The sequence below is a fragment of the Staurois parvus genome, unplaced genomic scaffold, assembly GCF_062004578.1.
Source record: "Staurois parvus isolate SC_StPar_1 unplaced genomic scaffold, SC_StPar_1.0 ptg000061l, whole genome shotgun sequence".
Lineage (NCBI taxonomy): Eukaryota > Metazoa > Chordata > Amphibia > Anura > Ranidae > Staurois > Staurois parvus.
The window spans coordinates 9,205,595-9,233,428 of NW_028317857.1; the positions used below are offsets into that span (position 1 = coordinate 9,205,595).

At 40.5% G+C, this 27,834-nt stretch overlaps 1 protein-coding gene across 1 annotated transcript in view; it reads left to right on the plus strand.

Annotated features, from left to right (window-relative positions):
• The window catches only part of PITRM1 (pitrilysin metallopeptidase 1), a 79,968-nt gene extending 54,490 nt beyond the window's left edge, over positions 1-25,478 (plus strand). Inside the window, exons 16-27 of the mRNA XM_089668721.1 lie at positions 116-245; positions 5,635-5,755; positions 6,854-6,930; positions 8,958-9,123; positions 9,329-9,429; positions 13,344-13,464; positions 16,605-16,670; positions 18,443-18,555; positions 19,121-19,246; positions 19,338-19,483; positions 20,820-20,922; positions 24,438-25,478. Of these exons, the coding sequence (XP_089524847.1) occupies positions 116-245; positions 5,635-5,755; positions 6,854-6,930; positions 8,958-9,123; positions 9,329-9,429; positions 13,344-13,464; positions 16,605-16,670; positions 18,443-18,555; positions 19,121-19,246; positions 19,338-19,483; positions 20,820-20,922; positions 24,438-24,531 (1,364 nt within the window). The 3' untranslated portion in view covers positions 24,532-25,478. The remainder of the gene's footprint in view (positions 1-115; positions 246-5,634; positions 5,756-6,853; positions 6,931-8,957; positions 9,124-9,328; positions 9,430-13,343; positions 13,465-16,604; positions 16,671-18,442; positions 18,556-19,120; positions 19,247-19,337; positions 19,484-20,819; positions 20,923-24,437) is intronic.
• The last annotated feature ends 2,356 nt before the right edge of the window (positions 25,479-27,834 follow it).

Genomic DNA, 27,834 nt, shown 5'->3' on the forward strand with positions numbered 1-27,834 from the left:
TGTAGAAAGAACAATTATTTTACAAAATTTCATAACAGAAAGGAATCTTGGTGTCCAGTGTAGTTTCAAATTTTGGTGTTTTTCTGTGTGTGAAAAAGATGTTTGTATACTGCAGGTGACGTTCCGATCCAGTACTGTGCCCAGCCTACAAATGGCATGGTGTATTTCCGAGCAATCTCAAGCCTGAATACACTTCCTGAGGAGCTGAAGCCCTATGTTCCACTCTTCTGCTCTGTTCTCACTAAGTAAGTAGTTTTAATTCTTCCCACATTATTTTGATGTTCAAATGATACTAAATGATCTTTGCAAACGCAAGGCAAGGCATTGAATACAATTGTTCAAACTTTGTTTTTGTGTTTTTTTTGTAACTGCTGCTCCTTCCATGTTTCTGAATGAGTACAGGTGGTGCATGTAAATTGCGGTCACTTGCGCTGTTATATTTAAACTACATCTCCCAATACGCATTGCACTTGCAGTCCTGCATTAGAATGTATTCAAACTGGTCATGTGCCAGCTTGTATACCTGTAGTTTTTGACAGAAGTGGGCAAACAAGAGTGGCTATATTCCATATACAGTGGGACCGTGGAGGGTAAACTTAGTCATCTTCATCATGGAAGTAGATGCTAATGTATTTATGAATGTAGTTGTATGAAAGTGCTCTAACTATGCCGTTGGAAGGAACACAGACTACTTACAATTATGGTAGGAAAGTCTAATATTTTTTGGACATTCGGTATAGTGTAATTTTAAGTAATTGATTTTTATGTGGCATTCTTGTTTGAGTTCATGTGAAAAGCTGGGTAGTTGTGCTGATTGTATTTAGGGCCAGTTCACACCACATGCAATCCAGTGCATTTTTTCTCTGCATCAAGAATGCATTGATAGGTTAAATGGTTTCCAAGGGCATACGTCACAGTCAGTTCCAGTGCATTCCAGTGCCAGAAAAATAACTAGAACATGCTGCATTTTTTTCTGCACTGAACTTTACAGGAACGCAGTAAAACGTCCCGGAACGCACATATCCTTATTTAAGTCAAAAATGCACATACAGAAACTCATCCAGACTGCATTTCTGTGGTGTGAACCAGCCCTTTATAGAGGGCAGTCATGAGGTTAATGAATGAATAATTAGACATTCAAAAGATTCTCAATTTAAAGTGATACTAAACAGAGAAGTGTTAACTGCCATAATTCATTCTCATTAATTTATATATACTCGTATACATAGACTCATACCCAAAAAGACTGAGTGCTGTAATAAAATCAAAAGGTGCTTCAACAAAGTTAGTTTAAGGGTTTAGTTTATTTTTTTATTTTATTTTTACTTCCCTCCACCTAAAACATTTCAGTTTGTTGTTCAACTGAGTTGTACAGTTTATAGGCTACAATAAAGGTGGAATAAGTTCTGAAAATATTTCTTAGTCTAATTTTTTTACATCACAGAAACCTGACATTTTAACAGGGGTGTGTAGACTTTTTATATCCACTGTAGATACCCAGCCTATATCCGTGTAGATATCCAACATGTTATTTTTCCAGATTGAGATCTGATGTGTTGTGAAAGTATTCCTTTAATTTTTTGGTGTGTGTAAAATGGTTATTTGATCCCCTGCAGATTTTGTGAGTTTGCCCACTTACAAAGAAATGAAGGGTCTATAATTTATAATATCAACCAAAATTCCAGGAAAAACACGTGATACAAATGTTATAAATTGAGCTGCAGTTCTGTGAGTAAAGAAAGTATTTGATTCCCAAGTAAAATATGACTTTGTACTTGGTGGAAAAACCCTTGTTGGCAAGTGCACAGGTAAGATGTTTCTTGTAGTTGGTTATCAGGATTGCACACAGCTCAGGAGGGATTTTGGTCAACTCTTCTTTACAGATCTTCTCTAAATCTTTAACGTTTCTTGGCTGTCGCTTGGCAACTCGAAGCTTCAGCTCCCTTCATAAATTTCTGTAGGATTAAGGTCTGGAGACTGGCTAGGCCACTCCATGACCTTAACGTGCTTCTTCTTGAGCCACTCCATTCACAAGCTTCTCCCATGTAGTTCTGGGCTGATCTCTCACTTTTCTCATGATCATCCTTTACCCCATGAGGCGAAATCCTTCATGGAGCTCCAGATCGAGGGCGATTGATAGCTGTTTTGTATTTCTTCCATTTGTGAATAATCGCTCCAACCGTTGTCTCCTTCTCACCAAGCTTCTTGCTGATGGTCTTATAGCCCATTCCAGCCTTGTGCAGGTCTACAGTCTTGCCCCTGATGTCCTTTGACAGCTCTTGCCCATTGTGGTGAGGTTGGAATGGAAGAAAGGGATTCTGTGGACAGGTGTCTTTTATGCACATATGTTGTTCTTAAATTGACAGGATTAATCGTATTTTCCTCACTGAACTGCAACTCAAGTTATGACATTTGTATCATGTGTGTTTTTTTTTTTTTTGGGGGGGGGGGTTGATATTCTATCATTTTTTAAATTACATCTATGATAAAAATTATAGACCCTTCATTTTTTTTGTAAGTGGGCAAATTTACAAAATCTGCAGGGGACCAAATAGTTTTACCCACTGTATAGCATACCACTGTGGGTTCATAATATAGTGTAGTTAGTGTCAAAAATGACTGATAGGTATTGACTTGGATTTAATATAAATCGGTACCAAATATATCAAATGTAATTGCTTTTTGTGAGTTTTAGTGAATGTAATCAATCCGTATACTATATCTTGCCTCGTAGTGTTTAGCAATAATAGGACGTGGAGAAGGAGGAAGGGAGGGGAGTGTCATTTATAATCACACGTGTAGGTGTATACACAGTGGTATTGTCATGTGGGCTGCACAGATAAGAAAAAGGAGCAAATGAACAGCTTAGAAGGGAACTTAAATATGAGCATTCTTAGTTGAGGATGCCAGCTGGTCTACACAATCTCATGCTGCAATGGGGAGGGACAGCTGAAGGCAGGATCAACCAGGTATATTTCACTCTACACAAAACAAATGCTTTAGTGGCTTTGTGAGTACATTCTGTTGTATAGCATGTTTTGGATTTACCCTTGGTTCACACCTATGCGGTTTTTAGTGAGTTTTGTATAAACGCAATACAGTCCATTTAACATAGTTTCCTATGGCTCTAGTTCACATTTGTGCATTTTTTGCAAAGGGTCAGGGACTTTTTTCCTGCAGCAGATTGCATTTTACATGTAATAGACTTCAATAGACCTGCAGACAAAACGCAAGTGTTGCATTTTTTAATGCATTTTGCCCTTTGCGTTTTTCTTTTTTTTTTGCTAATAGGAAAGTATGGCAGTTCTGTTCATATAGTGCGACTTTGATCTGACTTTGCACTCTTTGTCACTTAAGTAGCATCATAGTAGTGCAGGACCTTTAGGTGTACAAAGTTGCATGTTAGGGTAAGGGTTAAGGGCTACGGTTGGATTTAAGGCCTAGGGTTAAATGTTAGGGTTAGTGGTAATTGTTCGGGTTATCCTTCTAATCCTAACATTTAACTGTAAACCTTAACCCTAACACTAACTTTTGACTTTGTACACCTGCACGATTTTGATGCTTTTTTAATGGCAGAGTGGAAAGTTGCATCAGTCGCACTACATTAGCAGAGCTAATTACGCTCTAAAAAGGCAATAAAAAAATGCAAAGCTCATCAAAAATACGTGTTCAAAAATGCAAAATGCACCAGAAAAATGTATCAACCACAACCTGCATAGATGTGAACCTAGACTTAATGACACTTTAAAGGAACCTGTCAAAGTAGAAACATGGTAGCTGCCTTATTTTTGAAGTTTTAGCCTCTGTGGCTTAAGCTGAGTCTTTTCTCTGTTTGGAGTCAATGGCTTACTTTGGGACAAACTTCTATGTGGGTGTGTGTATATATATATGTATGTGTGTGTATATCTGTGTGTGTATGTATGTATATATGTGTAACACACACACACACACACACACACACACACACACACACACACACACACACACGTGTGTGTGTATATGTATATGTATGTGTGTATATATATATTTTTGGGAATTGCTATACTATAAGACCTAGTTGTGATCAGGGCTTTTTTTCTGCCGGAACGCCACCTCCGGCACTGACCCTGCGCACACCCATGCACACCCATATCTACTGTCTCTTATAAACACAGAAGCGCGGCTGAAGTGACAGCACCATCCGCTCCCACAGAACCTCCCTACCTCTGTACTCACTGTGGGACAGGGAAGGAACAGATATCTGCGGGTGCAGTATGCAGTGTGTTCAGGGGTGGGGCATCTCCTCCTGCAGCCTAATGCATGGAAGCCGATGCCCCAGGGGTGATCACCGGCCAGTGGGGAAGATGCGGAGCGGTGAGTAAGTGCGCTTGGTGCACTGTGAGGGAAGATAGGACCTGAAACGGGAGTTACTAGAGAGAGAGGCTGGCTGCTGACAGCTGTGTTTTGCAAAACTAGCTAACCATATGAGGGCGGTGGAGGGGGAGGGGGGATGTGCAAAGGTGAGCTGCAGTCAGGTGTTGGAGAGGTAAATTGAGTCAGGTAAGTTGCAGACAGGGTGCATAGGTGAGCTGTGGCTGGGGGGGTGCGGTGCAGAGGTGAGCTGAGTTGCAACCCGCCTTTGCACGGCACAGCTCAGCGCTGCACCCCCTGGCCACAGCTCAGCGCTGCACCCCCTGGCCACAGCTCAGCGCTGCACCCCCTGGCCACAGCTCAGCGCTGCACCCCCTGGCCACAGCTCAGCGCTGCACCCCCTGGCCACAGCTCAGCGCTGCACCCCCTGGCCACAGCTCAGCGCTGCACCCCCTGGCCACAGCTCAGCGCTGCACCCCCTGGCCACAGCTCAGCGCTGCATCCCACGTCTGCAACTCACCCCTGCACCATGTCTGAAACTCACCTGCCAATTCACCCCTGCAACACCTGACTGCAGCTCACCTCTGCACCCTCTGTCCACACCTGGACATTTAAAAAGTAAGACCTACCCCGAAAATAAGGCCTAGTGTGTTTTTTTGTTTTTTTTTGAGCCAAAAGAAATATAAGACCGTGTCTTATATAAGATAGATATAGAGAGATATATAGATAGAGAGATATATAGATAGAGAGATATATAGATAGAGAGATATATAGATAGAGAGATATATATATATATATATATATATATATATATATATATATATATATATATATATATATATATATATATATATATATATAAAATACTAGTACAATCTAGATAGGTAATATTGTATTTTTGATTTAGATGGTATTCATCAACATAAGATCATACCTTCCATGTCTGATGTGATAATAAACATTGAAGGATTGCCAATTACTTTTTTTATTGTGGATTATTCCACTGAATAAATAGCTTATGGCTGTCTTTTGCTGAACACTCATTGGTTTGTACAACATAAAGTAATCCCTGCCCCTCAGGAATGGTGGACATTTTGCCAAAATATCGCTTCTTGACTTATGGGCTCTACCACTCTGCACAGGCAGTGAGAGCTTGATTTGCTTTGAAGGCTTGATTAACATTTAAAATACACATCAATACACTTTGTTTTGATGCTATCGTGATTTTTAGTTGTCAATAGATCCATTTATTCTTTGGGTAAGTGTTTAATCTATTTTCTGCAGGATGGGCTGTGGTGTGTACAATTACAGAGAGCAGGCCCAGCAGATAGACTTGACTACTGGAGGCATGAGTGTCTCTCCACTTGTTGCATCAGATGACTCCAATCTGGACAACTATGAACAGGTGAAATTACTGAAATAAAGTTCACACAGAAAAAAGGCACACTGAGGTCCTGTATTCTTGATTACAGAAAAGTAAACTATAAGGACGTATTCACACTATGTGCAGTTAGCTGCGATTTTCTTAACAAGTGCAGGTATCTGTAATGACACATCAAAACAAACAATGTTTTCTGTGTCATGTTCACACAAGAACACAGTGTTTAACAGCATTCCAGAGCCGTGTGAGATTATTCAACATGTTTTCATAATATCGCACCACTCTAGTTGACGCTGCATGTTACCATACAGCAAGCACAGTGCAATATAATAAAATGCACACTGTTCGCTGCTGCACAGCTCTGCAGTTCAAAATGCTGGTACCTGCAGATTGGAAAGGTTTCAGTTCTTGCATGTCGCATATCCCAGGAAGCATATTCCTTTATTCTTAAAAGACGAGGAGGGCAGGCTTAGCTGTGCATCATCAGGAGGTCTGCTGGCTGAATCTGGAAATGCTGGCAGCCTCCCAATAATGTCACACAAGAAGATGGCAGCGCCAGACCCGAGCGGTGGAAAAAGAGAATAATATTGTGCAGGACGACTCAGGACAGCTGTAATTCATGTAGTTTAATAAAGGAAGACTGCTATTTGAACTTCTCTCAGGTCCCGGCTTTTCTTCCAGTGGAACATGCATTGCAGAGGCACGGGAAGCCTCATAGTCTAAGCACCAGTTTGGGGCTGTGGATTGAGAAGGTGGTGGCGCTGTTACACCTCTTTCTATACACCGTATAATATGCTTTTTATTTAGATTAGGTTTAAATTAGTTTAGATTTGTATGTTTCTGGGTCCATTCCCATTGTGTTCAGACATGTAGCAATTTAGCTGCAATGCACAATTTAAGTAGTGTTTAATTCTTTAGAAGTCTGTGATCTCTAGGACAGTGCTGTGCCCTGGTATACTGAAGTCTTGTTGGATGCAGGCAGCAATACAGCCAACGAGTGGCCTAGTTAACAAAATCCAGACCTTTTTTTGGTTTTCTGGTGTGGTGTGTTGTGTTTTTTTTTTTTTTTGCCTTCCTTGAGGTTCTACTTTGTTTATGTTGACTGTTTTCCGTTTCTTCTAGGGTGTACATTTTTCATCATCATGCTTGGATAGGAACACACCTGACATGATGCATTTGTGGAGCGAAATATTTAACAGGTATGTAGCATTTAATGACAGGAAGCTGTATTTTCAGCCATGTTGTTACATTATCGCATAGAGCCAAAAAATGATCCGTTCAGAAAGAGAGAGATGGCTTTGTCCATTTGCCATATTACCTTTGTTTTATCATCTTCCTTTGAGTTGCTGCTAAGACCATGTCACAGTGCTTTAGCATGCATCCTCAAGTATTCTACAAATATATCAGGTGAACTGTATTTTTAAAGGGTTGGTTCAATCAGAAGTAAGATATCCGAGCCATATTTTCCAACTTTGGCAGTACTTCACCACAGTGATTACAAAACCAAGCAAGGATGTCTCACTCCTCCTGCTCTGTTCAAGAAATGCATACTACATACAGTCATGGCCAAAAATATTGGCACCCCTGCATTTCTGTCAGATAATGCACCACTTCGGCCAGAAAATTGTTGCAGTTACAAATGCTTAGATATTCTCATATTTATATATTTTGTTTGTATTGGTACGACACAAAAAAGTGGAGAAACAAAAAGCCAAATCCACACAAAACTCCAAAAATTGACTGGATAAAATTATTGGCACCTTCTGAAAATTGTAAGAAATAATTGCATTCCAAGTTTGTGATGCTCCTGTAATTTGTAATTAAACTCACCTGTATTAGTTAACAGGTGCTGACAATAAAGAAATCACACCAGCAAACAGTTAAAATGATGAAAAATTGACTCAACCTTTCTGCTGTGTGTCTGTGTGCTACATGGGGCATGGAGAAGAGAAGGAGCAGCAAGTAATTGTCTGAGGATTTTAGAACAAAAATTGTTGGAAAGCATGGACAATCTCAAGGCTGCAAGTCCATCTCCAGAGCTCTTAATGTTCCTGTGTTCACTGTGCGCAACATTGTCAAGAAGTTTACAGCCCATGACACTATATAGCTAATCTCCCTGGATGTGGACGAAAGAGAAATATTGATCGATTGCAACAGAGGATTGTTCACATGGTGGCTAAAGAACCTCTATCAACTTCCCGAAAAATTCAAGATGACCTTCAGGCACAGGGTACACGGTACAACTGTGTCAGCTTGCACTATGCATCGCCATGTGATTTGAAAAGGGATGCTATGGAAGGAGACCTAGGAGGACCCCACTTCTGACACAGAAACCTAAAAAACCCAGTTTCTTTAGTCTGTCCGCAGCACATTCTCCCAAAAGGATTTTTGCTTCTTCGGGTATGTTTTGGCAAAGTTCATCATTCTACTGTTTTCAGAAAAAGCAATGAGGCCTTTAAAGAAAAAAATAGTCTCTACAGTCAAACAAGGTTGAGGTTTACTGATGTTTTGAGGTTGCTTTGCTTTTTCAGGCACTGGATGTCTTGACCGTGTGCATTGCATTATGAAATCTGAAGACTACCAAAGAATTCTGGAGTGCAATGTAGGGCTAAGGGACAAAAAGTTGGGTCTGCATCATGGGTCATGGGTCTTACAGCAGGACAATGGCCCAAAGCACACATCAAAAAGTACCCAGAAATGCTTCAGGACAAAGCGCTGGAGAGTACTGAACTGTACAGCAATGAGTCCAGATCTCAATTCCATAGGGCACCTGTGGAGAGATCTCAGAACAACAGTGGGGAAAAGGAACCCTTCCAATCTGAGAGAGCTGAAGCAGTTGGCGAAAGAAGAGTGGTCAGAATTTCCAGTAGAGAAGTGTAAGAACCGCACTGATTTTTTTTCCAAGGAGTATGCTACCAAATATTAAATTGAGAGTGCCACTAATTTTGTCCAGTCCAATTTTGGAATTTTGTATGGAATGTGTCAGGTTTGGCTTTTTGTTTCCTCACGTTTCTGTGTCATATCAATACAAACAAAAGAAACATGAGAATACCTAGACATTTGTAATTGCAGCAATTCTCTGGGTGAAGTTGTGCATTATCTGACAGAAATGCAGTGGTGCCAATATTTTTGGCCATGGCTGTATGTGACCTTCACTTTATTTTGGTATATTGATTCATGTTGTACCTTTTTTTTTTTTTTTTTTTTTTTCTTTTTTTTTTCTTAGTCCTCATTTTGATGATGAAGAGCGACTGCATGTTTTAGTAAAATCGAGTGCTCAAGATCTGTCCAATGCCGTACCAGATGCTGGACAAGTGTTTGCACAACTCCGTGCAGCCAGGACACTCACACCTGCTGGAGAACTGCAAGAGCTCTTTACAGGAATGGATCAGGTATGAAGACCATTTAGTGCACCCACATTAAATCTACAGGCCTTCTCTTTGCAAGTTAATTTTTTGCAAACACACACATGCAAAGTGAAGATATTTTTAACATTAAAGCAAAATGTTACCATATCCGTTTTATTTTGTACAGATTGCTTGTTACTACATTAGATTAAAATACTGCAAGTTACCACATGCAATGCTCTTAATCTAGGTCAAAATCATGAAACGGATAGCAGAGATGACTGATTTGGGATCAGTACTGCGGAAGTTATCACGGATTCGCAAATATGTACTGTTGAGTGATAACATGAGGTACATTGTAAATATGCATTATCCTTTTACCTGTAAACCTATTATATGTAAGAAAACAAGCCTATATTGTATCAAAGCCACACAGCTGTTTTCTTCTGCAGTAATTGGTTGGAGGACAGTATGGAAAATCACCAGTTATGCCCACATGCACACCCTGCTTTAAACTGATTTTGTGTGTATATGTATATGTGTGTGTGTGTGTGTATGTATGTGTATGTATGTGTATGTATGTATGTATGTATATATATATATATATATATATATATATATATATATATATATATATATATATATATATATCACAGTGGGGATCGAAAGTTTGGGCACCCCAGCTAAACATTTGTATTAATGTGCATAAAGAAGCCAAGGAAAGATGGAAAAATCTCCAAAAGGCATCAAATTACAGATTAGACATTCTTATAATATGTCAACAAAAGTTAGATTTTATTTCCATCATTTACACTTTCAAAATAACAGAAAACAAAAAAATGGCGTCTGCAAAAGTTTGGGCACCCTGCAGAGTTAATATCTTGTACTGCCCCCTTTGGCAAGTATCACAGCTTGTAAACGCTTTTTGTAGCCAGCCAAGAGTCTTTCAATTCTTGTTTGAGGTATCTTTGCCCATTCTTCCTTACAAAAGTCTTCCAGTTCTTTGAGATTTCTGGGCTGTCTGTCACGCACTGCTCTTTTAAGGTCTATCCATAGATTTTCAATTATGTTGAGGTCAGGAGATTGTGAAGGACATGGCAAAACCTTCAGTTTACGCCTCTTGATATAATCCCCCGTGGATTTCGAGGTGTGTTTAGGATCATTATCCATTTGTAGAAGCCATCCTCTCTTTAACTTCAGCTTTTTCACAGATGGCATCAAGTTACCATCCAAAATTTGCTGAAATTTTATTGAATCCATTTTTCCTTCTACTCGTGAGATGTTCCCTGTGCCACTGGCTGCAACACAACCCCAAAGCATGATTGACCCAACCCCATGCTTAACAGTTGGACAGAGGTTCTTTTCATTAAATTCTGTGCCCCTTCTTCTCCAAACGTACCTTTGCTCATTCCGGCCAAAAAGTTCAATTTTAACCTCATCGGTCCACAGAACTTGTTTCCAAAATGCATCAGGCTTGTCTATATGTTCATTTGCAAAGTTCAAACGATGATTTTTGTGGTGAGGACGTAGAAGAGGTTTTCTTCTGATGACTCTTCCATGAAGACCATATTTGTACAAGTATCTCTTTATAGTGGAATAGTGTACCACAACCCCAGTGTCTGCCAGATCTTTCTGGAGGGATCGTGCAGTCAAACGTGGGTTTTGAATTGTTTTTCTCACAATCCTGCGAACTGTTCTGTCTGATATTTTTCTTGGTCTTCCAGATCTTGCTTTAACTTCCACTGTTCCTGATGACTGCCATTTCTTAATTACATTCCGAACAGAGGATATTGACATCTGAAAACGCTTTGCTATCTTCTTATAGCCTTCTCAAGCTTTGTGAGCATCAACTATTTTCAGTTTCAGTTTTCTAGACAACTGCTTAGAAGAACCCATGGTGCTGATTGTTGGGGCAAGGTCAGATGAGTCTGGGCATTTAAAACCTTTGAGATTGACATCGCCTGGTCTTCCCAGACGATGATTGAGAACAATCCATGACACTGGCAGGTCTCAGCTTGTCAAAGGGGGCAGTGCATGCTATAAATTCTGCAGGGTGCCCAAACTTTTGCAGACGCCATTTTTTTGTTTTCTGTTATTTTGAAAGTGTAAATGATGGAAATAAAATCTAACTTTTGTTGACATATTATAAGAATGTCTAATCTGTAATTTGATGCCTTTTGGAGATTTTTCCATCTTTCCTTGGCTTCTTTATGCACCTTAATACAAATTTTTAACTGGGGTGCCCAAACTTTCGATCCCCGCTGTGTGTGTGTGTGTGTGTGTGTGTGTGTGTGTGTATATATGTGTGTGTGTGTGTGTGTGTGTGTGTGTGTGTGTGTATATATATATATATATTTGAAAACGCAATCCAGACAGGTAGCCATAGGAGGGGATGTCCCCCACCGCCTTCTGCCAGCTGACCATAGAGGTAATCAGTAACCGGAGTGGCACTGATCACCTCTATGGTAAAGAAAACAAGAAGTGATGAGCGTTCTTCACTTCCGTTTTTCCCGGATGTAAACTGCACCATTTTAAACTAGTATAGCATCTGATCACACCAATTTTTGGTTTGATTAGATGCTTTTAAGGGAAGAGGAGGCATCTGAGGTCCAACCCCAGATCTCCCCATAAGGAGTACCTGTCACTGGCTATTTCTTTTTGCCTGTGATAACCATAAACGTGCTGCAAAAAAAAAAAAAAAAATGACAGTGACCAGTGTAAAAATTGAAAACACCCCCGTTTCCCCCCCGTGCTAGCACACAAATGCAAACGCATGTTCAGTCCCACACACGCAAACAGCAATCATCCACACATGTGAGATCACCACAAATGGCCGATCCAGGGCAAAAATTCTAGTACCAGATGACCTCTGTAGTAACCTGTAAAGACTTTTAAAAAGTGTTGCCTTTGGATAATATTTACATCATTTGTTGCAGTTGCACGGGCATGCACTATTTTAAAGCATGACATATTAAGTATCGATTTACTCCGCGTAACATCTTTTAAAATGAATCAAACAATTGGGTAATAGATTGTGTTTTTGTGCATTAAAATTCAAAAAAGTGTTTTTCCAAACAAAATTGCTTTTGAAAAACCGCTGAGCAAATACAGTGTGACATTTAAAAAAAATTGCAACACCCACGATTTTATTCTCTAGGGCCTCTGCTTTATATTTTTTTTTTTAATGTTTTGGGGGAAACCGGAAATGAGGAATTCTTTATCGCTTATGGTTTTCTATTATAGAGCTGATCAGTGCCGTTTCAGTCTGATTACCTCTATGGTCAGCTGACTGTCGGCTCTAAAAAAACCCAAAAAACAATATCAGGATGATCATCCTGGTATGACCACTTGAAGTCCAGCAACGTACTGGTACATTTTTGGTCATCAAGTGGTTAAAATAAGATGTTATACTTGCCTATTTTGTGCAGTGGTAATGCCTTCTCTACTGGGGAGTATTACTGGCACTCTCAGCACACAGCTTGCTATGGAGGCAGATGCAGGAGCAATTAGGGCACACATGCGGGTGCACTCCGGAGCGGGGCTGTGTACATTGACACACAGTGGGGAGCGGTGCACTCCGGAGCGGGGCTGTGTTCATTGACACACAGTGGGGCTTGGCCCTGTCCTCCACTCCCTTCCCCCCCAGATTTGACTGACAGCAGAAGGAGCCAATGGCTACCATTTCTCTCAGCGAAATCTGTAAATCAAAGAAGAGAAAGCAGTGCTGCTGCAGACAGGCACAGCTCTGGTCTGAGAGAGGACTCAAGGTAAAACACCTTTAGCATTAATACCACCTTTGAGGAAGCTGCATTTTCAGACATATCTTCATAATAATACAATAACATGGTTTTCCCTGGCTATATCATATAGTCTTATGTTTCCAAATATGCACTGCTTAGCCTGTTAAATTGCCACCCCCCCCCCCCCCCCCAAAAAAAAAGAAAGGAAAGAAAAAGATTTTAACGACACAAATCTAATCAGTTTTATATGCTGAACTGCCCTACAGATTCTTGCATCTTTCTGGGACTTAAGGCGAGATCTAGAGACAACAACCCACATTCACTATATAGTGCTCATGCTCTTGTAGTTTGGTTTCTCATTCTATTACACTCTGGAGAATGCTGCAGTAGGAGTGAAATTCTGTAGCAGAAGCTTAGATGAGGAAATATTACGGATGATGTCTGTAAGGTTCAACTCAACCCTTCAATAGAGTAGTGGTGGTATTGTATTTTTTTTAATGCTACTTTTTATTTCCTGTTCATCAGGTGTTCCCTGAATGCCACCCCACAACAGATGTCAGTGGCTTCGAAGGAGGTGGAGCACTTTTTGGGAGGAATTCAAAGGAATAAAAAAGTCCAAAAAACTGTCCGTCCTCATATTGTGGAGGTGCTTGATGCCTAATGTGAAAATCACTTCTGTATTGGACTTGTGTATAGCGGAAAGTATAGTGCACACAGCATACTTTTTTTACTTTGTTCCAACTGTTGATTGGGGGACCCATTAAAAGGCTATGATGCATCCTCTGTGGGCTGTACCCCTTAGTACAAAATTTGGAGGACTTGTGTCCTCAAAATCATATCTATTTTGTACTTCTGTGCAGTTTGAAGTATAGCACTCACAGCATACTTTCTCAGATCGGGGAGCCAGATGGGAGAGCCAGCAGACTACTGGGGTATTATTCCTTGCCCATAAAAGGATGGATGCTGAGAGGCTATGCTCCACTTTTTGTGGGTTACACCCCCCTTGATAGAAAACAAGAGGGCTCATGTTCTTGAAATCGCTTCTGTATTGGAGTTGTGAACAATGGAACATGTCGCTCATAAGGCATACTGCAGAGGTGCAGTAAACCTGTTGAGTATTGTGTACTAGAATCCACTAGACCCATATATTAATTACTTGGGTTATTTGTTCAATGTTGCATCACTGATCTGTCTGTTATAAAAAAACATTTATTTTATGAGAACGTTTTCAAATTTAGATATACAGTCAGGTCCATAAATATTGGGACATCAACACAATTCTAACATTTTTGGCTCTATACACCACCACAATGGATTTGAAATGAAACAAACAAGATGTGCTTTAACTGCAGACTGTCAGCTTTAATTTGAGGGTATTTACATCCAAATCAGTGGAACGGTGTAGGAATTACAACAGTTTGCATATGTGCCTCCCACTTGTTAAGGGACCAAAAGTAATGGGACAGAATAATAATCAGAAATCAAATTTTCACTTTTTAATACTTGGTTGCAAATCCTTTGCAGTCAATTACAGCCTGAAGTCTGAAATGCATAGATATCATCAGACGCTGGGTTTCATCCCTGGTGATGCTCTGCCAGGCCTCTACTGCAACTGTCTTCAGTTCCTGCTTGTTCTTGGGGCATTTTCCCTTCAGTTTTGTCTTCAGCAAGTGAAATGCATGCTCAGTCGGATTCAGGTCAGGTGATTGACTTGGCCATTGCATAACATTCCACTTCTTTCCCTTAAAAAACTCTTTGGTTGCTTTTGCAGTATGCTTTGGCTCATTGTCCATCTGCACTGTGAAGCGGCATCCAATGAGTTCTGAAGCATTTGGCTGAATGTGAGCAGATAATATTGCCCGAAACACTTCAGAATTCATCCTGCTGCTTTTGTCAGCAGTCACATCATCAATAAATACAAGAGAACCAGTTCCATTGGCAGCCATACATGCCCACGCCATGACACTACCACCACCATGCTTCACTGATGAGGTGGTATGGTTAGGATCATGAGCAGTTCCTTTCCTTCTCCATACTCTTCTCTTCCCATCACTCTGGTACAAGTTGATCTCGGTCTCATCTGTCCATAGGATGTTGTTCCAGAACTGTGAAGGCTTTTTTAGATGTCGTTTGGCAAACTCTAATCTGGCCTTCCTGTTTTTGAGGCTTACCAATGGTTTACATCTTGTGGTGAACCCTCTGTATTCACTCTGGTGAAGTCTTCTCTTGATTGTTGAATTTGACACACATACACCTACCTCCTGGAGAGTGTTCTTGATCTGGCCAACTGTTGTGAAGGGTGTTTTCTTCACCAGGGAAAGAATTCTTCGGTCATCCACCACAGTTGTTTTCCGTGGTCTTCTGGGTCTTTTGGTGTTGCTGAGCTCACCGGTGCGTTCCTTCTTTTTAAGAATGTTCCAAACGGTTGTTTTGGCCACTCCTAATGTTTTTGCTATCTTTCTGATGAGTTTGTTTTGTTTTTTCAGCCTAATGATGGCTTGCTTCACTGATAGTGACAGCTCTTTGGATCTCATCTTGAGAGTTGACATCAACAGATTCCAAATGCAAATAGCACACTTGAAATGAACTCTGGACCTTTTATCTGCTCATTGTAATTGGGATAATGAGGGAATAACACACACCTGGCCATGGAACAGCTGAGAAGCCAATTGTCCCATTACTTTTGGTCCCTTAACAAGTGGAAGGCACCTATGCAAACTGTTGTAATTCCTACACCGTTCACCTGATTTGGATGTAAATACCCTCAAATTAAAGCTGTCAGTCTGCAGTTAAAGCACATCTTGTTTGTTTCATTTCAAATCCATTGTGGTGGTGTATAGAGCCAAAAATGTTAGAATTGTGTCGATGTCCCAATATTTATGGACCTGAATGTAGGTGTTTCCAATTCTGATATTTGAAGATCCAAGCTCCAGAGCTAATCTTTGCTGTACTGCTTTTTAAGTCGCTGACCCTGAAGCAAGCATACAGAGTGAAGAGTTCTGAATTCACTGGCTATATACGCGTTCTAGGTCATTCTAGGAGGTTAACTGTACCCAAGCCTCTACAATAACCAAGTATTAGCTACTTCTGTTGTGTTTTTTTTTTTTTTTTTTTTGTTTTTTTTATCCAGACAGGTTTCCTTTTAGGGTACATTTGCACCAGCGAATGTACTCTGCCCACCGATTACAAGCGAGAACCCCAGCGGGGGTTCTCATGACTACCGGTGAGTAGGCAGCCCCATTAAAAGCAATGGAAGGCTGCTGACACTCATAGCTAATCGCACTCACTCACATGTAATTGTTCATGCTGCGATCGCATGCAAATGATCGGTCTGCATCTAAGGACGATCACTTGTATGTGATTGCAGCATGTGTGTGACACGATTAGCTGTGATTGCTGGCATCCTTCCATTGCTTTTAATGGTGCTGCCGCTTGCAGCTGATCGTGTGAACCCCTGCTTGGGTTCTCACAAACGCACCATGGTTGTGAATATATGCATATCTGAATGCACCCTTCACCTGAACTAGTAAATCAAACACAGAAGCTGGTTGACTCCTATAGAAAATCATATCCTTTTACTCCTTTGATCCTTATCTTTTTATAATGGCGCCTTGTTTTATTTTCCTTCTGTTTTGGGATGGTCATACTTATTCTGACACACTTCTCTATTATTCTCTTGTTTTTGGCACTGCTCTAGCCTGCTCATATGTATATTAATTAACATTACAGTGAATGGAGATTTGCTTATACTGAACCTTAACGATAATATTTTGCTTTGTTTTCTAGAAGTCATTAAATCCATCATCATATGGAAATGAAGTTTCCCCTAAAAGTTCCAGAAAGCTGGTTCGTGTAAGTATTTAGGGTAAAAATAATTAGTATTTCTAACTACAAAAGTCATGTTTGTTTTGGCAGCATAAAACAAAAAAATGAGTTATAATGTGACTTTGTAGGTCTGTGTGAACCTCCGAAAGAGGAAAATTATTTTTCAACTGTCTTTGCTACAGTCCATTTCCATGTGTCCCGAATAATAGAGCATCCTATCACAATTGGTCCCATATAAAAAGTCTACGCACCCCTGTTAAAATGTCAGGTTTCTGTGATGTAAAAAAATGAGACAAAGATAAATCATTTCAGAACTTTTTCCACCTTTTTAATGTGACCTATAAATTGTACAACTCAATTGAAAAACAAACTGAAGTCTTTTAGGGGGGTAAGTAAACATAAAAAACTAAAATAATGCGGTTGCATAAGTATGCACACCCTCTTATAACTGGGGATGTAGCTGTGTTCAGAATTAAGCAACTGCATTCAAAATCCTGTTAGAGGAGTCAGTACACACCTGCCATCATTTACAGTGCCTCTGATTAACCCCAGATAAAGTTCAGCTGTTCTAGTAGGTCTTTTCTGACATTTTCATGGTCGCATCCTACAGCAAAAACCATGGTCCGCAGAGAGCTTACAAAGCATCAGAGGGATCTTTGTTTAAAAGGTATCCGTCAGGAGAAGGGCACAAAAGGAATTTCCAAGGCATTAGATCTACCATGGAACTGATCTGGGAGGCTGCAAAGAGGCCTACAGCAACATTAAAGGAGTTGCAGGAATATCTGGCAAGAACTGGTTGTGTGGTACATGTGACCACAATCTCCCGTATTCTTCATATGTCTGGGCTATGGGGTAGAGTGGCAAGACGGAAGTCTTTTCTTACGAAGAAAAACATCCTAACCCGGCTAAATTTTGCTAAAATGCATCTGAAGTCTCCCAAAAGCATGTGGGAAAATGTGTTATGGTCTGATGAAACCAAGGTTGAATGTTTTGGCCATAATTCCAAAAGATATGTTTTGGCGCTAAAACAACCCTGCACATCACCAAAAGAACACCATACCCACAGTGAAGCATGGTGGGGGCAGCATAATGCTTTGGGGCTGTTTTTCTTCAGCTGGAACTGGGGCCTTAGTCAAGGTAGAGGGAATTATGAACAGTTCCAAACACCAATCAATATTGGCACAAAACCTTCAGGCTTCTGCTAGAAAGCTGAACATGAAGAGGAACTTCATCTTTCAGCATGACAACGACCTGAAACGTACATCCAAATCAACAAAGGAATGGCTTCACCAGAAGAAGATTCAAGTTTTGGGATAGTCCAGACCTGAATCCAGTCGAAAATCTGTGGGGTGATCTGAAGAGGGCTGTGCACAGGAGATACTGACAGATTTGGAGTGTTTTTGCAAGGAAGAGTGGGCAAACATTGCCAAGTCAAGATGTGCCATGCTGATAGACTCATACCCAAAAAGACTGTTGAAGCACCTTTTGATTTTATTACAGCACTCAAAGTATTCGTTTAAGGGAGTGCACACTTATGCAACCATGTTGTTTTAGTTTTTTTATTTTTACTTCCCTTCACCTAAAAGATTTCAGTTTGTTGTTCAATTGAGTTGTACAGTTTATAGGTTACAATAAAGGTGGAATAAGTTCTGAAATGATTTTTCTCATTTTTTCACATCACAGAAACCTGACATTTTAACAGGGGTGTGGGTAGACTTTTTATATCCACTGTGTGTATGTTTGTATGTATGTATAATATATGTGTGTGAGATAAATAATCTGTGCCTTTTTTATGTTAGGATCCTACTTTTAAGCCTGTTCAGATGAAGACACACTTCTCTTTGCCATTTCCAATAAATTTTGTTGGTGAATGTGTACGGGCTGTGCCATTCAGTCATCCGGACTATGCCAGGTAAAAGGCTCAGCGATCTCCCTTCTTCTGATGTCTCAAGGTTTACTAATATTAAATCACTGGTTATAGCAATACATAAACTGTGGCCTATTCATCTTTAAATTTCCATACTCAGATTGCACACCAAAATGTTTTGAGACTGTGAAGGTAATCTCCAACATTCAGGGGACACTTTTTATACACCAGTCTATTAAGTGGAACATACAATTTCCATACAGAATGTGGGATTTGAACTTGTGTGTGGCTATCCCAGATATAAAATATAACAAAATGGGGGAAGGTTTAGGCTGCTATGTTTTTCCCCCCCCCCAATTTAGTTGTGTGTCCCCTGATATTGCATGTCCTATTTCCTACAGTATCCTCCCCCATTCTGTTTCTCTGTATGATTTGCCCGATAATCAGTTCTGAAAAATGAAATCACATGATACAAAAAATGGAATATGACTGCGCTTTTCCAGTTTAAGTGACCTGGAGTTGGGAAAGGGTGGATACTTTCTTTTATTTTTTTCAGATGTTTTTAATTTACTACTAGAATTGCTCTCTCCCCCTGACTTCCCCAATCTAGCCTTCAAGTACTTGCAAAGGTCATGGCTGCTAGGTTTCTCCATCGGGAGATCCGGGAAAAAGGAGGAGCTTATGGTGGAGGCTCCTCTATTGATTATGATGGCCTTTATACCTTCTATTCCTATCGGTAAGAAAATATTTTTCGATTGCATGATGATACCTTTTTGCATATATATTTGTTTTTGAAACCCAAGGCTAAACATGTTTATACTTTTTAGGGATCCAAATTCTTTGTCCACATTGTCCGCATTTGATAAGGCAATAGACTGGGCAAAGTCTGGAAATTTCAGCGAGCAGGACGTAGATGAAGCCAAACTCTCTGTGTTTTCCTCCGTGGACGCACCTGTTGCACCTTCAGACAAAGGTACATCTAGCTTTTGCAATTGGAAGTATCCTTGTCACCCTTGATAAATGGTATAAAAGTAAATATGCTGCCTATGAGCACCCACACCAGAATGCCTTTATTAGTCAGAAAATCTTCCCCTGTGCTCCCTTTAATAACTGGCTTCTCTTTGTTGCTAAGGGCTCGGCTTTCTCACCTGAGTCTAAACCCTGCCCACCTGCCATCACCCTTTTGAGTCAATACCTGGCCAACTTACCACCACTCTTTCATCTTAAGCCTTGCTGAGCTGCTACCACCCATTGAGCCTAAGCCCCACCCATCTGCCAATGTGCTGTGCTTCTAAGCCCCTTCCACTTGCCATCGCCCTTTTGGGTCTAAATCTTGCCTACCTGCCATCCCCTTGTCTGTTGATAGTTGTGTCCTGTTCTCCCCACCTAGTAGTGCTAAATTGTGCCCTGACTGCAAGACCATCACATAGACAAAAACAACTGTCTCTGCAATCATTAATAAATTAAAACACCTTAAAGTGGAACTACACTGCATCTGACCACGACAAACTAAAAACTAATTCAAAGCAAACTCATCCATCCATGTCTTTTATGCTTTATTTTCCTGAAGAATCACTAAAAAAAAAAAAAAAGAATCCGCTCCTAGCTTTTGTGGCTATAGACAGCTTGAGTAAGGGCAGATGATTCATGTAGCATTTACTTCCTGGAATCCATCTGTCTTTAACTCGGGCATGCAGGCAGGAGGGTGTGCTTAGCTGAGAAAACCCCTCCTCCAGACTACTGGGATGTATGCCATAATTTGCCTAGGCCTGGACACCAGGAAGTAACAGATAAAATGTGAAAAAAGTTTAAAACAAGTAAATATCATATACTTTCTATTTACTAATGCTAGCAACGTAAGGAGTAAAAATAGTCCATGCTGATTGAGAGTGTGAAGAGAGTGAAGTTCGGCTTTATAATTAAACTGAGGGCAGGCAGACTTTTTATTGTCTCTTCTGCAATCAAATACACCTACCTGCCTGCTAACAGTCTTCTGTAGAATGTACACTGGGCTGCGCATGCAGTACCTGTGTGCTGGATTGACTTGCATGTGTGAGAGTGACGTCATAACATGGCAGCCAATCAAGAAGGTCAAAGACCTGCACCTGGAAGATACCAGTTTTGGTGAGGGGCCATATATGCATTCAGATTTGTTGAAGCAAAGGTAAGTATTGCTGAGTTTTTAGTTCTGCTTTAAATGGTGATCAAAAAATAAAGTTATTTGGTTGTGATGGCTTGTGTGAACTTTTAATTTTCGATAACTTTTCCCCAGAATTACTTGAGCTATTTCTTTTCCTGATTTATTTTAGGCAGGCTTCTGTTTCTCAGAGGTATAAGTGATGAGATGATACAACTGTACAGAGAACGGCTGTTTGCTGTAAACCAAAAAGACTTGGTTAATTCTGCTGGCAGGTAAGTGGAATCTTACAGATGAGTCACACAGCAGTTGTCTTAAGGTCCTTTCTGAGCAGATCTTATACGAAACTCACACTATGGAGGTCAAACGTGCTTTTGCACCATACAGATCACAAAGTCCAGTTTGTTTGACTGTTATCACTCTGTCCTGCTTGGCCTGCTTGGAGTAGTGGGATCAGGCACCGTTCAACTGGACTCTGGCACCGCACACATCTAAGTGAGGCAGAGTTGATGATGTAAGCAAGCTCTGGCCTGTCATAATGTTTGTGCAAGGGATCGGGGACAGTTGTGCTTGGGCATGGTACAAGTCAACTCTTATCCCTTTTGCTGCCCCTGTTGTAAGACATACGATGTAACAGAACCTTTTCCAGCTGGCCAGGTCAGTATGTCTTGTGTCAGCTGCATTCCCCTTTTGCCAATAGCTCATGGTCGCTTCAATTTTATTGCCCACCATAATTTGCGGATTATAAAAATAGCTGTGACCAGCCGCTGGAAAGCTGATCACTGCTATTCATTTAACCAAAAAAGTTAATTGTAAAAATGTAAAAACTAAATTAATGGCTCATTCACATAGATTCTGTGGCCCATACATCTGGAATGATGGGGTTTGTATATGCAGCTAGAGATGCAGGCAGGCAGCCTATGTTACTCTATGGGGACAGCCACAAGTGCTAATTTGAAGGAACTACAACTGTGTTCATATAGCCGCTGTTTTAAAGACAGCCCCAATATAACCTCTCCCTCCCCAATATAACCTCTCCCACTCCCAACAAACCTCAGTTGTTTGTTCGTATCTTTAGGTGAATGGGCACCTTCACTCTATGCAAACAATTTTCTTTTTATTTCTATTTTCTTTAATCATTTTTTTCATCAGCACTTTTCTACCAGGTTTTCTAGCTACTACATAGTCACTGTAGCTTCCAACTTGCAGCTTTCAGGATCAGTTGATTCCTCCTGAGTTCACTGCAGTGAGCTATGTAAGTTTTTAGTTTCGTAGTCCATCTTGGACCCTGTACCTGAAGACCCCTTAGGGGGTAATCCTGCTGGAAGGGCGAAAGTTCTCCAATAGCTAGAGCTGCCATCTGTGCGCTTGCACTATGGTGTTGCCGGGTTAATGAATTCAATCTCCAGAACGATCCTTTAGGTGCATATGGGAATGATCCTTCGGGTCAAGTATTGGTCTGTAAACTTCTGCGCTTGTGAGAATGCCAATTGAAGGGGTATGACTCTTGCATCAAAGAAGTGACAGGGGATAAGAGTACTCTCTTACCCCAGAAGAAGGCAAACACTTCTGAAGGTAATCTTCAGACATGAAGAAGTGTTTTTGTTTCTCTCAGGCCTTTGGGCCCAAGCCTGGCTTCTATTTACACTGTAAGACATGGACCTCCAAACCCATAAAGTCCAGAAACCAGCTCTTTTAACAGTGAGTCGGTGAATACTTGGCCTTCAAACCTATCTGGGCCCAGGACATTTCAAAGGCTTGGGTTCAGAATGGTGTATCCAAGATCTATAAACTATGGTTTCGATCTCTTCCTTCTGCCCACTTCATGCTGTCAAATTCAAACTTTCTCTTCAAAAAAGTGGGTTAAATTTCTGGCAGCTGCTCTAGCAGGTGGTCCTTGTCCCTTTCCCTGAAAAGGAAAGGTTTCAGAATTTATACTTCAACCTGTTAATTGTTCCATGGACCAAAGAAGGCATTTGCCCCATTCTGGATCTGAAGATTAACAGCAAGTTCCTTCTGGTTTAAAAATTACATATGGAATCCGGTCAATCATCGCTTTCCTTCAACAGGGGACCTTCTGGTCTTTTTGGACACCAAGAATGTCTGTTTGCACTTCTGCATCAAAGCTATCTGTATTTTTCTGTGGGCACACTACACTACCAATTTTGTTGCCCTTCTCTTTTGACCTGTCTGTGGCACCACAAGTGTTGGAGACAGCTCTTGTTTTATAGCTCTTGTCTTGGCTCTGATGTGCTCTCGGGGTATTCACAACTTGAGATGCCTTAACAAAATCAGTCCAGTTTCTGTCAACCAATGTCCATCAGACAGTGTAGACCCTGCAAAGGTTTGGATGGATCTAAATTTTCAGACTTCAGCATTAGAACTGATGCACTACTTGGAGTATCTGAGTCTGACTTTGGACATGAGCGTGATCAGGGTTTTCCTTCCTCTGGACAAGCTTCTGAGTCTCTCTACTCCATTGTTCAAACCCTATGGTCCAGGAGACACCCCACCATTTGATTTTTGCATAGACCCTTTGGGTAAAAATGGGTGAATGATTTTGCCTTGAACCAACACTGAGCCCAATTTTCACTCCAGACCATCACACTAACAATCTTACAAAAGGTGCAATTACCATCGTACAACATAAGGCTCTTGAGAAAGAGAGTAATTCTCTACATCCAGATGTTGGGCATCTTTTTCACATTAGGTTTCAGGCTCTTAAAGTGCTTGTAAAGGATGAAGGTTTTTTTTACCTTCATGCATTCTATGTAGGAAGCTAAAAAGCCTTCATTGTGCAGCTTCCCTCCTTAGCACCCCTAATACTCACCGAGCCCCATCTTACTCCAGTGATGTGCAGCTGTTCTCCCGGGCCTCTCGCTCTCATTGGCTGTGACACAACTGCAGGAGCCAATGGCTCCTGCTTCTATCAATCACAGCCAGTGAGGAGGGGGAGGGGGGCTGAGCCACACTGTGTCCCGTAGACACACAGAGCCAGCTTAGTGAGCACGAATGAGTGCCTGCAGAGCAACTTGCTTGCTCTGGGGACAGTCAGTTGGGGTAGGGGCCTGAAGTGTCGGCAGGAGACCTGAAAAAAGGAAGGAGCAGGGTAGCTCTGTGCAAAACCATTACACAGAGCAGGTAAATATGTTTATTATTTTAAAGAAGAAAAAAATTGAACCTTTTAGAACCTCTTTTAACTTATCTTCAACATTCTGTTTTTTTGTTTTTTTTTCTTGTACGGATCCTTTATTGGTGGTTATATTATAATTGTATATGCTGCTTTTTTTTCTACGGTCTCTGCAGATAATCCTGTTTGCTGCATAAGGTGTATGTACAGTATACTGTGCATAGCTTAATAAATCTTACACCAGGTGTATATAACATGTTGTGATCTAACTTGTCATCCATATGTTTAATATAACTTACAAAAAGATGTTTTTAAATTTTGTGGTGTGCTTATTCTATATTCGATATAGTCCTGTTGACAGATTGATACATTGTGTATGTGTTTTAGCATCCATTATTTTTGCTAATTATGTTTTCTTTAGTAAACTAAAGTTGTCATGTAGACATGAATCAAAACATTTGCTGTAAATATACTATGACTGCACTAAATGTCACAAACCGGGCTGTGCTCTCTGCCAGAGGTGCCTGGATCACAAATATAGCTGGACATACATATTTGGCAGGGAATAAATCACATATATTTAACTGTTATGCCTGGAGTTCAGTTTTGTATTTTCTTCTCTTTCATCACTGGAATATTAATACATGTAACCTCTTGCAGGTATCTAACTGCTGGGAACTCCACCCATGCAATTGCTATTCTGGGCCCTGAAAATTCCGGCATTGCAAAAGATCCATCTTGGATTAAAAGATGAGATTATCCTTCAGTAGGAAGATCTGAGTGATAAAATGCCAAAAGCTTACTAGTCCTTTTTAACGGATACTTATTTATAAGTGCTTTATTGGGTAATTAGATATTGTCTTTTTAAACTCTTTAACGTTTAAAGTTAAACTCCACTTTTGTTGAAACAAAAACGTTTCTTTGTTAGGTCTGTATGTGCGTGTGCATATGTGTGTGTATATATCTCAAAGGTTCTAGCAAACTTTACTGTGGATCCTTGCATTCTTCTGTTGTGCAGGCATTGTGATAAGCTATCACAACATACTCTGACTACAATATTGTCACATGATCAGTTCTAGTGTTGTGACAATAAACATTACTTCTGAAAATCACTCTGCAAGTATCTTTTCAAAGATGCCCGAATGTCTATAGCCTGACCTAAAGGGGGTTGATTACTTGAGAGTGCAAAGAAGCTGATTGGCTGCCATGAACAGCTACACCAGATTTTGCACTCTCCAGTTTTCGTAAATCAGCCCCAAAGTGTGTAGACTTCTTGAGAGATCAGTGGCCAGTTACAAGAACGGGGTGAAGAATTCTAGAAAATTTTATACAAACTGAGCACTTTTGCCAAGAAGTCAGATTTGATTTAAAAAAGGGATAATAAATTATGGTTGACTGCAGCCAGAGGAGAAAAGGAAACCTTAACTCAAAGTGACTTTTGTAGCAATATATTGATTTTTCAGCAAAAGTGGAGTTTTCTTTAATGCAATGATAAATCATAACAAAATAAATGCTCATGATGTGGTCTCTATTAATATGGGGTGTGTGGGTTTATAACTCTAGTCTAAAAGCCTGTTTGTTTGAAGGAACTTGTAAAGATGATCTTATTGGCTGGTAACTGCATATCACCATACATACGACTGGTTGTTTTTTTTTTTTTTTCTTTCAGACCAAAAAAAAAATAAAAACAAAAAACACAAACAGCAGCACTCATTCATTATTGTAAGTAATTGATGTACATGATATACTAATAAAACTAGCTAAAGTGTGCCCATTCCAGAACTGGCAACATGATGGGAATGACTCTGGACAGGATGTGCAGGAAACCACTGCAGAGTATGACGGCAGACACCATGTACAGGGGAGGAGTGCAGAGGGTATGATGGTGGGTACTATGTGCAGGAGAGGAGTGTGGAAGCTATGCCAGCTGGCAGAATGGAAGTGTGTGGAGGGTATGAAGGTAAGCAGTGTGTGCAGAGGGTATGAGAGCAAACAGTATGTGCAGGAAATGAGTGCAAACAGATGTGGAGTGCAGAGGGTGTGAAAGTGGTTAGCATATGCAAGAGAGGAGTGGGGAGGGTAAGAAAGCAGGCAGTGTGGTTGTAATAGTAATTCAATGGCCTCTCTGCTCCAGCTCTGCAGCTGCATGCACAGGAAATGAAGCGGGATGCAGAGTCTGGGGTCAACTCAACCTAGTGGAGACTGCAGAAGCCAGAGCATCACTACTGCCAGCCAGTGCCGAGATGGTTTATACACTGTGCCCAATAAACTGTGATTGGCAGTTGTAGAAACGTGAAGTGGTGCATGGCACATCAGATTGTGGCACATTGTATTTCACAAACTAATATGTCGCAGTGCATATAGTTTGTGAGGGGCATTATTACTATGCTATCATCCTTGTGCTGCAGTTCTGCACACAACTTTTGTGTGGAATACTGACAGTCACAGAGATTGTAAGACTTTTCTTTGTGGAAAAAAATTGCACTTGGAATTTTATAACAACTTTTGCACTAATCGCATCTCTCTCTCCCCCACCCCCTTTCAGATGGAACTATTATTTGGAGCATGCAAGAAAAATACTATATATATATATATATATATATATATATATATATATATATATACCGTTTTGCATATTTTTAGGTCTAGGTATTGTATCAAAAAGTATATTGGAAAATAAGCTGCAGCTGTCTATGGGGTCATGGATAGTTTTATAGGCAGCTGCACTTGCACATCATTTATAGCACAGAGCCTAGGTGCTCATTGTGTGTCTGTCTGTAAATTCCTTGCAGTCAGATGTGGGACTATTTGTGTTTTGTTTTTTTTTAAGGAGAATTCAGGGCATAATGTTTTTTCTTGTGCAGTGGGGCTGTGCCTACACTGCATGGGTTTAACTGCTCGTTATGCTCTAGGGGAGAGAACAGTGGAGGTATACACTGCTCAAAAAAATTAAAGAAACACTTTTTAATTAGAGTATAACATCACGTCCATTAAACTCCTGGGATATTGATCTGGTCAGTTAGGTAACAGAGGGGGTTGTTAATCAGTTTCAGCTGCTTTGGTGTTAATGAAATTAACAGGTGCACTAGATGGGCAACAATGAGACGACCCTGAAAACAGAAATAGTTTATAGGTGCAGGCCGCTGACATTTTTTCCCTACTCATCTTTTCTGTTTTTCACTAGTTTTGCATTTGGGTAGAGTCAGTGTCACTACTGGTAGCAGGAGGAGATAATTGGCCCCAACAGAGGCTGCACAGGTAGTCTAACTCTTCCACGATGGCATATCAATATGTGCCACTGCCAGAAGGTGTGTGGTCTCCCAGCTCAGTCTCCAGAGCATGGAGGAGATTCCAGGAATCATTTCAGAAATTTTTCCACCTTTTAATGTAACCTATAAACTGTACAACTCAGTTGAACAACAAAACTGAAATCTTTTATGTGGAGGGATGTAAAAATAAAAAGCTAAAAACATGGTTGCATAAGTGTGCACACCCTTAAATGAATACGTTTGTTGAAGCACCTTTTGATTTTATTACAGCACTCAGTCTTTTTGGGTATAAGTCTATCAGCATGGCACATCTTGACTTCACAATATTTGCCCACTCTTGCTTGCAAAAGCACTCCAAATCTGTCAGATTGCGATGGCATCTCCTGTGCACAGCCCTCTTCAGATCACCCCACAGATTTTCAATCAGATTCTGGTCTGGGCTTGGGCTGGGCCATTCCAAAACTTTAATCATCTTCTGGTGAAGCCATTCCTTTTTTGATTTGGATGTATGCTTTGGGTCGTTATCATGCTGAAATATGAAATTCAGGTTTCTAGCAGAAGCCTGAAGGTTTTGTGCCAATATTGTCTGGTATTTGGAACAGTTAATAATTCCCTCTACCTTGACTAAGGCCCCAGTTCCAGCTGAATAAAAACAGCCCCGAAGTATCATGCTGCCACCACCATGCTTCACTGTGGGTATGGTGTTCTATTGGTGATGTGCAGTGTTGTTTTTGCGCTAAACATATCTTTTGGAATTATGGCCAAAAAGTGCAACACATTTTCCCACA